The sequence below is a fragment of the Pteropus medius genome, unplaced genomic scaffold, assembly GCF_902729225.1.
Source record: "Pteropus medius unplaced genomic scaffold, Ma_sr-lr_union100, whole genome shotgun sequence".
Classification (NCBI taxonomy): domain Eukaryota; kingdom Metazoa; phylum Chordata; class Mammalia; order Chiroptera; family Pteropodidae; genus Pteropus; species Pteropus medius.
The window spans coordinates 19,012,877-19,031,274 of record NW_024344240.1 but is presented as its reverse complement, the minus strand read 5'-3'; the positions used below and the strand labels follow the sequence as shown (position 1 = coordinate 19,031,274).

At 31.8% G+C, this 18,398-nt stretch overlaps 1 protein-coding gene across 2 annotated transcripts in view; it reads left to right on the top strand.

The window, feature by feature from the left end:
* EEA1 (early endosome antigen 1) overlaps positions 1-18,398 on the top strand; it is a 105,233-nt gene that overhangs the window by 59,705 nt on the left and 27,130 nt on the right. For both annotated transcript variants that reach the window (XM_039869039.1, XM_039869040.1), the window contains 5 exons: positions 6,164-6,367; positions 9,212-9,412; positions 10,354-10,467; positions 12,633-12,788; positions 14,597-14,736. In XM_039869039.1, coding sequence (XP_039724973.1) covers positions 6,164-6,367; positions 9,212-9,412; positions 10,354-10,467; positions 12,633-12,788; positions 14,597-14,736 — 815 coding nt within the window. The remainder of the gene's footprint in view (positions 1-6,163; positions 6,368-9,211; positions 9,413-10,353; positions 10,468-12,632; positions 12,789-14,596; positions 14,737-18,398) is intronic.

Here is an 18,398-nt window from a genome sequence, read left to right as displayed (position 1 = left end):
ATTAAATTTCTTTATTAACTAAATTTATTAAGTTTTTTAATTTAAATAAAATGTGTTTACTTATTTAAATTATTTTTATACACAATATATTACTTAATATTGTTTACTATTATTTTTACTTATTATTTTCCAATTACTGTTGACATACAGTATTATATTAGTGGCAAGTGTACTGTTTAAATAACTTATTTGAAAAATAAAAAAATACAAATAAAATTTCCTGGTTTAGTTAGCCCAGTAAAAAAGAATATTTTGTATTTCTTACAGCAGAAACTTAGTGTTTGTTGGTCATGGCTTTCCCCACTTCAGAACTGTCATATGAAAATTGGAATTTTAGGTATAGAAAATATAAGTGATTGATTAAATTTATACATATTCTATAGCATAGCTTAGAAGATTTAAAGAAGTTAAATTTTTTGTTTTGTTATGGTGAGGGGAAGAGGGTGCCCAAATATATGAAATGAATTCGACTTTGACATTCACTTATTCTTTCAATCTTTCATTAATTCACTGAATATTACTGAGCACTGTATGTCAGGCCCTGTGGTAAGCACTGAGAATAAAGAGATGAGTAAGACACAGTGCTGCCTTCTAGGAAATAGCAATCTAATGCTGTGCATACAGAAACAATGTTGGATTTAAAGGAAGCAGTCAATAACATGCCTCTTTTCCTTCTGAATTTGGAGAGTGGCATCGGAGTCACATGGACAGAGATCAAAACACTGTATTCATTTATTCTTTTATTCAATCAACCAACATGTATTAATGTCTGCTCTTAGCCATTTGTGGATATGGTAGTGAAGAAAACAGATAAAAATATCTGATCTCATGGAGCTTAGTGAAGGACAAAACAATAGCCAAGGTAAAAAGGGAAAATATATTGTGTGTTAAATGGTGATAAGTGCTAGAGATAAAAAAAAGAGACTGAGAGTAGGAAATATCTGAGGAGCTGGAGGTCAATGACTGCGCTGTTAGATAGCATTGCCAGGGAAGGCCTCTCTTAGAAGATGAAAGTCCTGAAGGAAAGGAGGGTGTGAGCCATGTGGATATCAGAGAGAAGAGCATCAGTACCCCAAAAGGTCATGAGGCAGGAGCACTTAAGAACATAAGGAAGCCAGTGCCTGGAGTGGTGTGAATGATAAGAAGTATTAAAAGAGACACAGAAAGATCATAAAGGATCAGAACATGTTGAGCCTTTTAGGTAATTTTAAAGATTTTACTCTGAGTGAGATGAGAAATCACTGGAGGGTTTTGAGCAAAGGAGTAACGTGACCCGAGTTAGAATTTCACAGGATTACTCTGGTTGCTGTACTGAGAGTAGACTGTGGGGGCACGTGAATAGAAGTAAAGAAATTAACTAAGAGATTACTACAGTAGTCTAGACAAGAAATGATATAGGTTGGACCAGAGTGGAAAAAAAACAGGTAGTGAGAAATGGTCAGAACCTAGACATATTTTAAAGGTAAAGCTGACAGATTTACTGATAGATTGATGTGGGGCATTGAGAGAGAAGTCAAGGAAGATTTCAAGGATTTTGGCCCAGATGGTCAGAAGGGTGCAAGTCAGTCAGTCAAGATGAAGACTGAGAATCCTTTTGGATTCGGCAACATCGAGGTCCTCAATGACATTGATAAGAGCAATTTGGATAGAGAAGGGTACTGAAAGCCAGATGGAGAGAGTTCAAGAGAAAATGGGAAGAGAGAAGTTTGATCAAATAAATATGGATAACTCTAGGAGTTTTATTGTAATGAGTAGCAAAGAAATAGGATGGTAAAGCTGAGGTAGGGAATTTGGCATAGGTCTGCAGCCAAATGGACTTTCTTATACTGTGTACTCTGAATTGAATTCATTTAATCACTCAGAGACAAAGCTAGAAATGATAGTCTTTCACCTTTTTATAGACAATTGTCTCTTAGACTGAGGGGAGAGCAAGGCACTGAGTTATTAATCCAAACTTAGCTTTTAATACAAACTTCCCAATTAAATTCTCCTTCTCTGGAGAGGAATAACAAAAAGATGGTGAAGAGGCCCAGCAAAGTCTCTCATATGAAAACATAAAAAGTCCTAAAAACTAATTAAAGGGATGTGATGAGTATATACACACACCTAGAGGACAGTTATCTAACTCGGGTAGAGTCTGGAAAAAAAGTCATTAAAAACGTCTTAGAAGTGACAATCTGAGTTGCAAAGGTTGCATAGATGTTTCTGGGTTGCAAAGATGATGATAGGACTATACTCCAAGGAGAAGTTACAAGCACGAGGATACTGAAGCTGTGAACTAAACTGTTGGGTTTTGCTGGAGCTTTTACTGTAATTAAGAGGTTAGAGAAGACTCCAGAGCATTAGACATGTGTAAGTTTGTGGAAGGCCTTGTGCGACATTTATTTTTGAAGATACAAAGATATAGAAGGTGTTAAGATAGAAGGGCCATAGCCAGATTTGGTTTTGAAATAGATAATTCTCGTGGTTGTGTGAAAGATGGATTTTGGAGGGAATTTTCTGAAACAGGAGATCAGTTTAAAGACTAATAAATACAGTATTTTAGATTAAAAGTAATAACGATCTTAGTTTAAGCAATTGTTAAAAAAAAGTCACAGGAACAAATATGAGTAATACTTGGGAAGTAAAATAAATAAAACTTGTTGACTTAATAGATGTAGAGAATGAGAGAGAAAGGAAATGACTTCCTGATTGATAACATTGAGTGCATAGTAAATGGGGGTGTCATCAGTATGTTTCTGAACGTGAGACAAATGGCTGTCACATTATATAGGGGAACATGATGAATGCAGTTTTGGAAATGTCTTGAGGCACCTATGGGACATACTAATTTAATACGTTGTATATTTAAATGTTATATATATTTATATATGTTATATATACTAGGTGTGAGAGCCATCAGTATATAGAGGATAAATTAGAATAGATGTGGTCAGCCACGGAAGATATATAGTGAGAGAAATAGATAACTAGTAACACAAGACTTCTGAGAAACACCAGCACCTAAGGTGATGGATGAGTAGAAGAAGAACAGCCCAGAGACAGAATGATCAGAGGAATTAAGGAGAACCTACAGAGTGGAAACTAAAGGACTTCAAAGGTGGGTGTGTGGTGGGGATGCCTAGTATGATAAATGAAAGATGTCCATTAGATTAGGCAATTAAGAAATAAATTAATGACCTTGTCAAACATAATTTAAATAAGGCGATATAGATGAAAGTCTGATTTTTGATTGATGAGTAAATGAGAGATGAGGGAGTTAAAAATATGCGAAAGTAAATATATATTATTTTGAAATTTAAATGTTAGTTGTATAAAGAGTGGGCAGAAACTGTAGTGGGGCTTGGTTCAGGAAGTGTTTTTGAGAATGAGAGATACCTGAACATGTTTATAGTCTAGGACAAAGGGACTGGTAGAAAGGAGTGAATGAGGATGTTGGAGAAGGAGAGGTGACTGAAGGAATAAGATCCTGATAAGAAGCTATGATGTTACTCATGGGTGGTGATAAATTTGAATTTATCCTCTATTTTACCCTTTGAAGCTTGAGGAAAGGAGGCAAATTGGATATATATATGTATATATATATAAAGGAGGCAAATTGGATATATATATGTATATATATATAAAGGAGGCAAATTGGATATATATGTATATAATTATATAAATTATATAAATTGGATATATATAATTATATAAAAAATATATATATATATATAATTTTATGGATAAGGAAATGGAAAATCAAGGTAGATATTCCTGAAGGCCCCCCCCACCCCTTTCTCTCTTCAATAAAGTTTGAGGTAATAGCCTAATGTCAGGCAGGCAGACACTGAGAATTTGAGAGAATGTTGTAGCCATTACATAATTATTGAAGGGAGTGTTTGAGGGTGAGAACCTCATTAAGTGGAAGGATTGACAAGATGACTGAGTATATAATGGAAGTTGGGGGTCTAGAAATTTGTAGTGGCACCAATCTGTGGAATTGTGTGATTTTGCTCTAACAGTACTTAGAAATGTAGGAGTGGAGGAAGCAGATTGCAATATTTGCATAGGATTGGGCCTTTTTTTAGGTAGCTGTATCGAAAAGTTGGGGTAAAAGGAAATGGAGAGTGTAGTTGAAAGAATAGTTAAGGTCAGTGCATATCCACATGTGACGTTCAGGAAGAGAAACTAGGCGTATTCTAAATAAGCTAGAAGAAGATTGAGTAAACGTCTCTTTGACATCGAGGAGCAGAAATGAGGCTATGAAATTGGAATATGATCAAGAGTTGTCACAGAGTAGGATAGATGAAATTTTTTACTTGGAATAGTTTCAGGAAATTACAAGATTCTACATGTGAGTAGTTGAATAGAATGAGTAAAGGTCTAGGAATTAAGATGATGTGATTGTTGAGGCTTACTCTTAATTCTCTGTGTATTTTGTATTTCCCAGGAAATTGGCAGAAATTGGGATTGAGAGAAAGACTAAATCAGGTCTCAAGTCTTCAGTGAATGAGGTAGGGATTTATAGATGATAGCAACACAGAATAGAGGGTAGAATAAATGAATGACACACTCCCCAAAGCAGCGTGAAACTTACATAAGGGAGAGAGTATATGGTGGTGAAAAACCAGGACAGGGTCAAGTTCCCCTGCTTACCCAGAGGAATAGACTTTATATATCAGAGGGGATTGAGGGGGAATCAGTATCTGTAGAGGGAGAACCACATTTCAGTTATGTTTTGGAAATAGTGACTGTTCTAGAACAAAAAAGCTTAGGCCTGTGGGTCTAGACAGTGGTCCCAGCCTTTCTGGCACCAGGGACTGGTGCTCCTATGAGAATCTAATGCCTCATGATCTGAAGTAGAGCTGAGGTGGTGATGTTAATGCTGGGGAGCAGCTGCAAATACAAATGAAATGAAGCTTCACTTAGCTTGCCTGCTGCTCACCTCTTGCTGTGCAGCCTAGTTCCTAACAGTCCATGGACCGGTATCTGTCTGTAGATGGAGACCATTGTTCTAGAAGATTAGTGGAATGGAGGCAGAGGTCATTTGTAGAAGAGAGAAAATGAGAGCTGAGAGCTTAGGCTGCCTTTCATCATTTTGTAATTGAAACTTGGATAAGAAGTATATTTGAAAGTGACTGATCTTCAGTGTTTTCATACTGGTATAAATCATTGAGGAAACCAGGTGGTTGCTGGCTCTGTCTTACGAAATTTTGTGGGCTATGATAAGATTTGCAGAGGGGCTTTTGAGGGCCTTCTTTGGGTAGAGGCTCTTTGGCTTTTAAAACAATTGAGGCAGAGTCAAAGGCTGTGGGTCAGACAGCTTTAAAATGTTAATGGGCATTGTTCTGGATGTGGGCTATTGCGTTGTACTCTGTAACACTGCTTTGGTAAAGTAAGAGAAGAGGGCTTCCTTCATGTATCAATAGAAGAGTCTTTTTGTGATACTGAAGTAAGCCTTCATAAGTATATGTGTTAGAATGCAGTTATTTATTTTTCTGCTGATTCAACAAATATCTCAGCATATATGTCTTAGATAATATTAATGAATAAGATAGACAAAAATCCTCACCTTCGTGGACCATATATTCTAGTGAGGGGGCGAAGGGAGGCCGATAAACATGAAAAATAAATAAATTATTTAGTGTCATTAGAAAATAAGTACTCTGGAAGGAAAAAAAATATTCGAGAGAGGGAGTATTGGGAAAGGTTGCAATTTTAAATGTAATGGTCAGTGTAGGCCTGAAAGTGACATTTGAGCAAACATTTGAAGGAGAAGGAATGAGTCTTGTGATTGTGCGGAGAACGTTCCAGGGAGAAGAAACAGTGCAAAGGCTCTGAGGTTGGAGTGTGCCTGGTATGATTAAGGAGTAATGAGGAATCCCATGTGTCTCAAATAGATTGAACAAGAAGAGCAGTAGGTGGTGAGGTCAGAGTGTGACAGTAAGAATGTGGTTATTTGAAGGATTTTTTGTTGTTGTTAAATTCCAGTTTATTATCAATAATTTATAGTAAATATAAAGTACTATTGAATGAAATTTGCCCTGTTAAAATGTATGATTAGTAAAAAAAATTAGTAAGACTATGAGTTGGAGTCATAAAATTCATTATCATTTTATGTTTGAAGAATAACTTTTTAAGTTTTCTATCTTTAAGGTTTGTAGTTTTTAATTCTTTACAGAATGATTTGGAACAAGTACTACGTCAAATTGGCGATAAGGACCAAAAGATTCAGAATCTTGAAGCCTTATTACAGAAGAGTAAAGAAAATATTTCCTTACTAGAAAAGGAAAGAGAAGATCTTTATGCAAAAATTCAGGCTGGTGAAGGGGAGACTGCTGTTCTTAACCAGTTACAAGAAAAAAACCATACATTACAGGAACAAGTAAGTTATTAGTCAAATCTAATCTATTTTTTAAAATTTTCTTTTATCTCTTTAAATCTTATGAAGTTCTTTATTTAAATGATTCTTTATTCTGGTTGTTTTTAGTACTTTTTATATTATATATTTTCTACAGATACCATCTCATTTATCTTACAGGTTGCTTGCTATTGCAGTGAAATTAAGTTAACATAATTTGAGAAAGGAAACCTCAATTTATGTCCTAGGATATAACTTATTACCTGTGTGACCATGAGCAAATCATTTCACCTTATTAGTTCATTTGAAAAGTAGAGATGTTATTAATAATCATACTTACCTCATGGCATTTTCTTTTATTTTGAAAAAAGAATAACTAAATACATTTATAAAGTAAAGGTACTAGATAAGCGTTAGTTGTTACTGTGTATTGGTTAACATACAGACTTAGTGGTTATTTATATTTTGATAATACATACACCTTCGGAATATGTAGCTAATGATAATTTTGATGTTACTGTATTCTAAAATTTGTGTATAGTTTAAGAGACACTTATATTTTCAAATTTTCTTTCAGTCTCTTTCATATTGAGAGAGACCTTGAAAAGAATTTATAGTTGTTTTGTGGGGAAGAATTTGTCCATTGAGAGAATTTTAATTATCTAAATGAGAAAGTATTAAAGTATCAGAAGTTCAGAGCACTTTTCTAATTTGGGTATTAGAATATAACACAAAATTTCCCCCCAATTTCAAAATTAGCCTTGGTTACCCAGTTTTTATGAAGAATTCTTTGAATCAGTTTTAGCTGTAACTAACATACAACTTATCATACAAATGTGACCAGAAAAGCCTATGCATTTTTTAGAAAAGAATAAGTAAAAATGCTCTTAGTCTTCCCACCATAAACAACTAGAAAATTGGAAAACAGTGTGCAAAACCGCTGTTTTTAGACATTGTACATGAACAGTACAGGGCTTTAATCCTTGAGAGAAGAGAGACAAATGAAGTCAATCTTTTGGTCACTTCAGCTTTGGACCTGGAGACATTTTCCAGACTGTGGTGCAGATTGGAGATATCTAAGGAAAGCACAGTGGTCTCACTGAATTGAAGGGAGATTGAAGTTCAGGGAGGTCGAGGCAGCTCAAATTTTTAGGGCAGAACATCAGAGAAGAGGGAACACGGGAAGAAATCTGCACAGGGATCCCCTTGGCTGAATGTTAAGCTTTGTCTCATAAGGTGGGATTTCATGAAGCCAGGCAACAAATAATAGTTAGGATGTGCAGGCTGAAAAATTATGAGAACTCACAGAGCTGGGAGATGTTCAATGTCTAGCCCATCAGCGGAGAATGATGTGGTTGAATCCTTGGGTGGGAGGGCATTCAGTAGAAACTCCAGAGATGTCACATCTTAGAAGTAAAACTAAACTATCCCTAGAGTGAAAGCTAGTGCACACCCAGCCTAATAGAGCATAAAAACAAGCCTCAAAAGGATCCATTTGAACCACAATATATTAACTGCCTGCTGGAATAAGATTCCACATTTTTTGAAAGAAGACAACAAAATTATGAGCTGTCATATTAAATATTAAAAAACTACTAGACATAAATAGAAAACATGAGAGCTATAAGCAGGAGAAGAATCGTTTAGTGGAAAGAGACCCTGAAATGAGAGATAGCGGAGTCATTAGACTTCAAAACAATTCTTAAAATATGCTAATGTATATAGAAGAAAAACGATAATAACGGAAGTAGAAGTGGAAACGATAAAAAAGAACCAAATAGAATTCCTAGAGATAAAAGAAGATCTGAAATAAAAATTGCATTGGATGGGCTTAATAGATTAAACAAGTAGAAAACAATATCAGTAAACATTAAGACAGTTAATTGAAACTGTAAAATGAAGCACACAGAGAAAAAAGGGTAGAAAAAAATGAATAGTGCCTTAGTGACCTGTGGGACAGTATCATGTAATTTAGCATACATAAAATTAGTATCATAGAAGGGTGGGGAGAAGGAAAATATTTATAGAAATAAGGACTGAAAAATATTTAAATTTTGTTAAAAATATGAACGTATATTCAAGAAACTCAGTGCAATCCATGGTACACCAAAAAAAAAAAAAAATCAGATGATTTGGATTTTATCTATATTAAAAATGTAAACTCTTCAAAAGATACCATTATGAAAATAAAAGCCAAGACACAGATTAGGAGAAAATATTTACTATATATATATATACACACATATATATATATGTATATATATAGTAAATATACATATATATTATACATATATATAGTAAATATACATATAGTAAATATACATATATATGTATATTTACTATATATATACATATATATGTGTGTGTGTGTGTGTATATATATATATATATATATATATATATATATATATATATATAACAATTCAGAAATATCCAGACTGTATAAGGAAATCTTATTAGATCAGTAATTGGGGCTAGAGATGAGTGGAGGGCACTGAATGCAAAGAGGCATGAAGAAACATTTTGGGGAAGTCAAAATGTTCTCTATCTTGATTGTGGTGATGGTTAAATGAACGTATATCTTTATCAAATTTTCTCAAACAATAAAATTAAATTGGGTGAGTATGTAAACTACAGCTCAACAGAGATAGATTTAAAAATAGTAGGAATCTCTGAATTTAATGTCATTTCTTATGATTTTGAGATATTTACTTGTGTTTTGAAAGATGTAAACAATTCTTTTTGAAAAAAATTTGAGATAACCGATCATACTGCACTTTAATATTCTCATGGTACTTAAATTTGGGTTTCTTAGTTCTTGTTATATCATTTGGGACCTTCATAATTAGAGTTTTGCTTGTGTGATAGGTAACTCAATTGACAGAGAAGCTAAAGAATCAGTCAGAAAGCCATAAACAAGCTCAGGAGAATTTGCATGACCAGGTGCAAGAGCAGAAGGCACATCTTAGAGCTGCACAAGATCGTGTCCTTTCTCTAGAAACCAATGTCAATGAATTAAATAGTCAATTAAATGAAAGCAAGGAGAAGGTCTCTCAGCTTGACATACAGGTAATATTAAATTCTGCAATTTAATATAGGTTTGTATAAATAAAGCACTAATTTTAGATCATCAAAGTTTTAAAATTCTGTTGCTCTCTGTCTCTCCCTTTCACACTCTCTTTTTCTCTTATTAATAGAAAAAAAATTGGAAATAGTAATTAAATGTTGTATTTAGACAATTTGTTGAGCTTTTCTGTTTGTCTTTTTTTCTCTCTCTTCTGGAAAACTGTACCTCCTGAAATCACTGGATGTTTTCTTTGTTTTCATGAAGTCCTTATTATTGTTTTTGTAGTTCAAAGCAGTTTAATATTATACCATTAGCTTTCTAGGTTAAATATTTTTTTATTTTGATTTTTAATTTTACTTTGAAGGTATGATTAAAAAAACTTTATATGGTACAATTATGTATTTTAACATACATTCTTTCAGATGCCAGTATAGAAATTTTGTTTAATAAGTCGGTTATGAGGTGGGAATTAAGACATTTCTTCATTCTTATCATTGGTTTCTTATTCTATACTATAGTAGAGAAAGTTATAGAAACATTTCTAAGCCTTGATTTTCTTGATATTATTCCTAATTCCACTGACAATACAAAATAATAAAACAAAACCTAGAAAACGATACACATTTATTTTTCTAAAATATAATTATTTGTTAGATGAGTTATATGATAATCCAATATGTGGACGTCCAATTTAAGAGAAAGAGAAGTTTTGGTGGCATATTTATCCAAATATTTCATCATTTATCCAAATATTATTAGAAGTCTTCTCCCCTACTCAAACTGGGGGATTATCACATACTTATTTTTTAGTGTTTAAATTCTTATGTTTTTTTGCCAAAGGACTTAACTTTTAAAACTATTTAGTGACAAAAGCAATGTATGTTCAGTCAAGGGGAAATTGAGAACTAAGTATTGATTAAATGACTTATAAATTTTGTTACAGATTAAAGCCAAAACTGAATTGTTGCTATCAGCAGAAGCAGCAAAAACAGCTCAAAGAGCAGATCTTCAAAATCATTTGGACACAGCCCAGAATGCATTACAAGATAAACAGCAGGTAGAGGGAACCTGATGTAGTTCATACCATAACCTCATGTTCTGGTAGATAAATTAATTTCAAACATATATAAGGATGATACTTAGTTTTATATAACATTTCGCTTGACTTGCTTATTCCCTTTAATTTCTTCCTGAGAACCAGTTGAATGGTAGGTGCAGAAGTAAGACAAATGAAGATAAAAATATCATTTTTGTTTTTGATAAGCTCAACTGTAGCGCAGCCATGGCTGGGCTTTTTAATATTTCCCCCTGCATCTAAAATTCGTTGTGGAGCTGAAATATTCATTCTTAATTGTTAAAATCTGGCTTCATCCCATCAAGTGCCGTGACTGGGAAAGAGAGACAAACTTCTACACCTGATTTTAGTAAACAATCTGGGCCGTGACCCAGGTTGACTTACTACTTGGAAGCAGAAAAGAGCAACATGTATTCCATCTTAATAATAAGAATTACTCTCTTTTTTTGGGAGTAGGAGTAAGTGGGGCTGGAGGGAATATAGAAGTTACCTTTCTCAAAACCTTGATAAAGCAAAAGTATCCTACTTAGGGCCAAGGTCAAAAAACTGGTAGATTATTCTTACAAGGTAGGAACTTTTAAAATTTATTTTTTATCTGAGAAGTAATACCAGTTGTTAGTACAATTTTTTTAAAACAATGTAGTAGTATATCAGGTTAACAAAACAAAACTATTTTCTATATTTACCCTAAACCCCAATCCTGTTTTCTTCTTTAGATGGAATGATTGCTATTAAATTTGGTATGTATCCTTCCAGATTTCTATAAGCATTGAACAAATGTGTGTATGCATATACACACACATACACACTCAGATGTTTTTCATTTAAGCACAAAAATGACTATATATGTTGTACTGCAGCTTGCTTTTTACTTACATTATTGCTAAACACATCTGGAATGTGTTTTCTAAGCATAAGATCAAGTGCCAGAAACTATAATGGAAAAATTATAAGAATAACTACATAAAAGTTTAAAATTTATCTGCCAAAAATATTACTAACAAAATTCTGAAGCAAAGAGCAAAAGAATAAAACATTTTCCAAAGTATGTCTGATGAAGGGTTAATATCCTTGATATTTAAAATACTTTTACATAAGAAATAAGTGAACCTATGAAAAAGTAAATGATCAAAATACATATTAGTAAATGTTCAGGTTCATTAAGAATCAGTCGCAAATTAAGACAATAGTAGAATATACCCTTATTGAGAAAATGTGTATGTACTTAACACTGGAAGGATTGGAGAGGGTGTAGAAGAACGAGCCACTTTTATACAATGCTAGTGAGTAGTATACATTAGTTCAACCTTTTGATGGTGGTAGGGGAAGCTGTTTGGCGATCTATTTCAAGAACTTTAGGATTTTTCATATTTTTTAAACTCACTTTTAGTTCTTTATTTTAAGGGAATAATCACAGCTTTAAGGATGCTGTTTGCATTTCTGTTAATAAATACGTAAAGTTTAGTAGTAATTTAAGAATTTAAAATAGGATAGTTGGATAAAAATGGTCTGTGTCAATAGAATGGAAATTTATGCAGTCAAGTATAATGCTATTTTAGAAAATTACAGTTTCATGATATATTGTTATGTAACAACAAAGGTGTTTACAGTAAAACAGTATGTAAAGTGAGATTCTGTTTTTATTTTAAAAGTAGTACAAATTGAAAAATAGAAACTAACATACAGAGAAGACTGGAAGGAAAGTTATGAGAACAAGTAGTGGTTATCTGTGTTACTAGATATTCCAAATGAATTCAACAAGTATCATAGTTGTATCATAATTATTTATATACATATATATTAAAAAATGTTATTTTAACAAATGGTGACTTAAACATTTAAAACATTTAATTATAAAACTCTTATTTTACTATTAGCTTATTATTCTGTTGTCTCTTTTGGCTTCCTAGAAAAAGTTGTTGCACTGTAAGGCATATAAACTTAGTATCTCAGACTATGTACAACCTCAGTTCAGGTGCTTTATATTGGTGGATAAATGTAACCACCGAATTGCCATTAGCTTTTGTGATTTTACTCCGAATAGTTTCTTAAATAAAATTAGAGTTTTCAATTTTACTATGACCAAACATTGGCACTACAATAAAGTAAACCTTACCTAAGTTTTCTTCAATTTTACTTCTCTATAGGAGTTAAATAAGATCACTACTCAGTTGGATCAGGTTACTACAAAGTTGCAGGAAAAGCAAGAACATTGCAGTCAGCTGGAAAGTCATCTTAAAGAATATAAAGAGAAACATCTCTCTTTAGAACAGAAAACTGAAGAATTAGAAGGTCAAATTAAGGTTTGTATAAAAGAAATTGAATTTAGCCATATTTTCTATGGCTTTAGCAATGAAATTGATGACCTAATGGAATCAAAGATTTTAAATTTACAAACAAAGGTGAAGTTGTGATGTAAAATTTTAAAATATTGCTTGTAATTTTAATGTTTTAATTTTAATTTCACCTGACTTTTAATTTCTTCATTAATGGGTAGCTTTTATAAATGACAGTTAACATATATACTGGTTCCATTGTAATGTGTATTACAGAGACGATCAACCAGGGATTACTCTGTAATTATAGGGAATTTGTTTTTTTGTTATTGTGAAGTCTCTTTTGTTCTATCATTCCCATCTCCTTACCTCCTTATTCCAATATAATATTGAAGATATGGTAGACTTCTTCCTTTTTTTAACTGTACATTTATATCCTTTGGATTTTGTTTCTAATTTCATAATAAATTTACTCTATGGTAGACTGCTTCTTACTTTAACACAACTCCAAGTGAATGTGTTGATTTACTAAAGAGATTGAATGACCATACATATTAGAGAAGGATTTTACCTGAGTCCTTTGTCCTTTGCATTGGAATTACTATCAGTTAAACAAAAATTTCTCAAGTTAATATATATAAGTACACACACATATATAAACTATATATATAGACTTATTAATTGTTATATGTTATACCTTCGCAATCACATGAAGCACTTCTGTATGATTATACAATCATGGGATATGTATATGTGCGTGTTTGTGTATAGATATATAGATGTATCGCTATATAGATATATATGTATTCACACCAGTATAATATGGAAGGAAAATTACATTTACAATTCTGTTTATGGGTTCTTTTTTCCTTTCTTTATGGTAATAGTAATGACAACTTTATATAATGGTTGAAAGAATAGAAAAACTATTTTACTGAAAAGTATATAATGAGAATTCTATTTGGATCTCTTTTAAAAATATTTCTTTAGAACCAATAATGTCTGTTGTGATGATCAGATCTTTAACATTTTATAATGATTATTTAGGAAGTATTCCATATGTCTAATATCAATATATTTTATAGAATTAATATTAGTTACATCAACTATCCCATGTAAGTGTTGAGTAAGAGGCACAGGTACCTAGATTAGTTTATAAAATATTTAGGGTGCAAAATTGTTACAACTATACAGGAATATGCATTGCTTATAGATATTCAGCCTATATTTAACAGTTTGTTTTATAAATTTGTAAAAATACATACAGTTATATGTAATGTAAGAGACATAAACTACACTATGAAGAACAATCTCTAGATCAAGAGATTAAAGAAGCAAAATCACGAATTTAGTTGGCTTTATATTTAGGGTCAATAGGTATAAATGTAAAGGATGACATGACAGCTTTATTTTAGTTTTGAGTATCTACAATTACATCAGTATTGTTAACTGTGGGTAAAAAAGAATATATTTTAAGTGGGCCCATATATGAACTATTTACTTAGTTTTTTCATACTTGAGTTAGAGATTTTCTCCACTTTATAAATATAATTATTTCAAGTCTGTTTTTATATTCAGAGATAATTTTAAAAAGTAAAAACTTGGTGACTGTCTGTCATGTGTAAAGCCTGCTCCTTGCTCCTCTGAAAGTTTCTAAGATAAATAGCTGCTTTACTCAGTGATGGCTTCAGCATGTACTTTTTATTATAACAAATATTTTATGTTTTTTTTTTTGTTGTGTCAATACCAATTGGGTATAAAACAAAAGCATTATAATATTTAATAATAATATTTATTGATATTAAAATGGTTACTATGTTATATTTCTTCCATAGAAACTAGAAGCCGATACTCTTGACATTAAAGCAAGCAAGGAGCAAGCCTTGCAAGATCTACAACAGCAAAGACAGCTAAACACGGATTTAGAGCTTAGAGCCACAGAGCTGAGTAAACAACTTGAAATGGAGAAAGAAATGTAAGCTAAACAACTTAAGGGAGAAGATTATAACCTAAGTATTAAAATTTCTTTTAGATTTTGATTTTGCTATCACAGCGCTTAAAGATTTATTAAATGTTTCTTTGTCTTGATTTTATAAACTGCTGATGTTAATGTGGATGAAAAATAAAGCCATCATAATATTGTTAAATTTACTTTCACTAGAAAGGACTGAAAATTTGAGGCATTTAATTTCAACAGTAATATGGTACACACTTCTCTGGGTTGAACCAGTTGTTTCGAGTTATTCACCAATTTGAAAAAATTAATGTAAATTAACCAATAGAGGGGTGTTTATATATATCGCCCAGAACAGTCAAGCTTCTGCTTTGAGTTACTGTACCAAGTAGGGAATGGATACTTTCTTATAACAAATGATCTGTTTTAGCTTTGTGAAACATTTTGGCAGATTGTCTATATATATGACACATTTTCAAGCCTTTTTTTCCCTAACAGTTTTGCTTTACATTTTTTGGTGGTATCTTTCAATAAATACAAGTCTTAAATTTGGTTAAATTCAATTTTTCTTTTTATGTTTAGTGTTTTGTGTTCTTGCTAAGAAATATTTGCCTATTCTCAGGCTTTATGAAGAATTCTATTATGTTTTTTTTTTTTTTCCTAGAAGTTTTATAGTTTTAATTTTTACATTTAGGTCTAGTATTCACCTTGAACTTAGTTTTGTGTGAGGTGCGAGGTAGGAGTCCAGTGTCACCTTTTTGCCCATACATCATTAAGTTGTTTTAGTATCCTTTGTTGATAAAACATTTTTTTCTCTCATTGAATTGCCTTGGTAACTTTGTCAAAAGCAATTTACCTAATATATGTAGGTCTATTTGTGGACTCTCTTCTGTCCATTAGCCTGTGTGTCTCATGGTATCTTGACACCAGTAACCATCCTGTATTGATTTTTGTACTTTTGTAGTAGGTCTTGATATCAAGTTGTATCACTTTTCTAACTTAACATTTTTTAAAGATTGTTTTGACTCTTTTAAATTCATTGCTTTTCCATATAAATTTTAGTATTAACTTGCCCATTTCTACAAATAAAATGATTGGGTTTTGATTGGAATTGCAGTGAATCTGTATATGAGTCTGGGAAGAATTAACATTTTAACTATATTTAGTCTTTTAATCCATGAATATGGTATATTTCTTCATCTATTTAGGTCTTTAATTTTTCTCAGCAACATTTTGTTGTTTTTAAAATAGGGATCTTGCACATTTTTTGTTAAATTATTTCTATTTTATGTTTTTCAATGCTATTATAAATGGGAGTATTTTTTACATTTAATTTCCTGATTTCTTATGGCTAGTATAAATATACAGTTGAGTTTTACATATTGACTTTCTACGCTTTAACATTGTTAAATTTACTTTTTTTTAATAGTTATTTTGTAGAGTCCTTAGAATTTTATGTGTAGACAGTCGTGTTTTCTATGAATAGCAACAGCTTTACTTCCTTTTTTATTCATTCCGTAGGCCTTTAGGTCTTTTTCTTGATTTATTGCTGGCTGACACCTCCGGTAAAATTTTTAATGTAAATAGTAATAGTGGACATCCTTGCTTTGTTCCCAGTCTTAGACAGGAAACATTAAATATTTCACCATTAACTTAGAGGTTAGCTGTTGATTTTTCCTGAATTCTTTATCAGATTGAGGACCATTCCTTTCTATAGTAGTTTTCATTAAAAACGTTTTTATCAATCAACTTCTTTTTCTGCATTTTTGATATGATTATACAGTTTTTCTTCTTTATTCTGTTAATATGGTGAGTTACATTGATTGATTATTAAATATTAAACCAATCTTACTTACCTGGGGTAAATCCCATTTAATTATCCTGTCTTATTCTTTTTTATATATTGCTATATTTAATTTAATAATACCTTATTTAGAATTTTCTGTACATTCATGATGATCATTTAAATGGAGAAAGAAATATAAGCTAAACTACTTAAGGAGGAGGTTTATAATGTTCTTACTTATTTATTGGTTTATTATTAAATTTATTTAGATGACATTGGTTAATAAGATAATATAGGTTTCAAGTATACAGTTCCATAATACATCATCTGTATATTGCATTGTGTGCTCATCACCCAAAGTTTAGTCTCTTTCTGTCACCATATATTTGACCCCCTTTACACTCTTCAATCTTCTCTTGTCCCCTTCCCCTCTGGTACTGTTGTCTATGTCTGTGAGTTTTGTTTGTTTATTTGTTGTTTTCTGTTTTATAGTCCACATATGACTGAAATAATATCATTCTTGTTCTTTTCCACCTGACTTGTTTCACCTAGCATAATACTCTCAAGATCCTTTTAATATCATCGTCAGGGTTTTAGATTCATGGTTATGTTGGTCTTAAAAAGGAATTGACAATATTTCTTTCTCTTTCTGAAAGAGTTTGTATAAGATAGATATTATTTATTTCTTAAATATTTGATTGAATTTACCAATGAATTCACCAGTGAACCCACTGGCCTAAAGTTCTGTCTCTGGGTTGCTTCTTAATTTGGGGTTCAATTTATTTATTAGTTGCAGGGATATTTTTATTTTCTAATGTTTTTTTCTTGAGTCAGTTTTGGTAACGTGTCTTTCAAGGAATTTTTAAATTTCATCTAAACTTCAAATTTATTGATATATTGCTATTCATAATATTATTATACTTTTAAGGTCTTATAGGATTTGTAGTGATGTCTCATTATCATTCTTAATAGCGGTAATGTGTTCTCTCTTTTTTCGATCAATTAATTAATTAAATTTTATTTAAAAAAGTTTTTATTTAATTTTCTTTGTCAATTTTCTATTTCATTTATTTCTCCCCTTATTTTTAGTATTTTCTTCCTTAGGCTTTGGGTTTAGTTTGCTCTTCTTTTTATAGCTTCTTAATGTGAAAGCTTCCCTCTGACTGTCCACTTTTTATAGTCTTTTTCTCAGTTTCTCACCCCCTTTGCATTTTGTCGTATAGTAGATGTCAGATTTCTGTAGATGGTAGTTATGTGTCTTTATTCTAATAAAATCAGTATAATTTGAGTTTTTCAACAGATGGAATAAATTATCTTGATGAAGATTACCCTTTTTCTCATTTACACTAAGTGTTCAATGGGCTCATGACAGCCCTTAATATAAGGATAAATTAGTTTAGAAGATATTAAGACTCTAAAAGATTCATTGGTAAATGAAATATCAAATGTCTTTGAGTCAGAGAGGGTATGTGCCTCTGGATGCATGCCATATAGCCACAAAAGTGCTGAATTGGGGACATCTTTCCTTCAGTCTTAAGGTAGAATTAATTTCTTGCCTAGCTTGTTTTTGATGTTAATTGTTGGATTAGTTTTTCCTATGAGATTTTTAGTGGACACCTAACTCACCAGAATTTTGACGAATAAAATCAATTCCATCCCATTTATTTGGGTGTCTTCATAGGAGGTCTATGACCAGTCACATTTCAGTACACTTTGTCTCTAAATGCCGAAGAGGCCACTCAGATAGAGTTGACATACTTCATCTGTGTCAAGGGAGATTGGGGTCCTTGACTCTCACTAGTAATAAAACCACAGAGTTAATGATAAATAAGTTTTTTACATCTTCATGGTTTCATCTTTGTTTTAGGAATGATAATGAAAAATGTCTTGTTTTCAC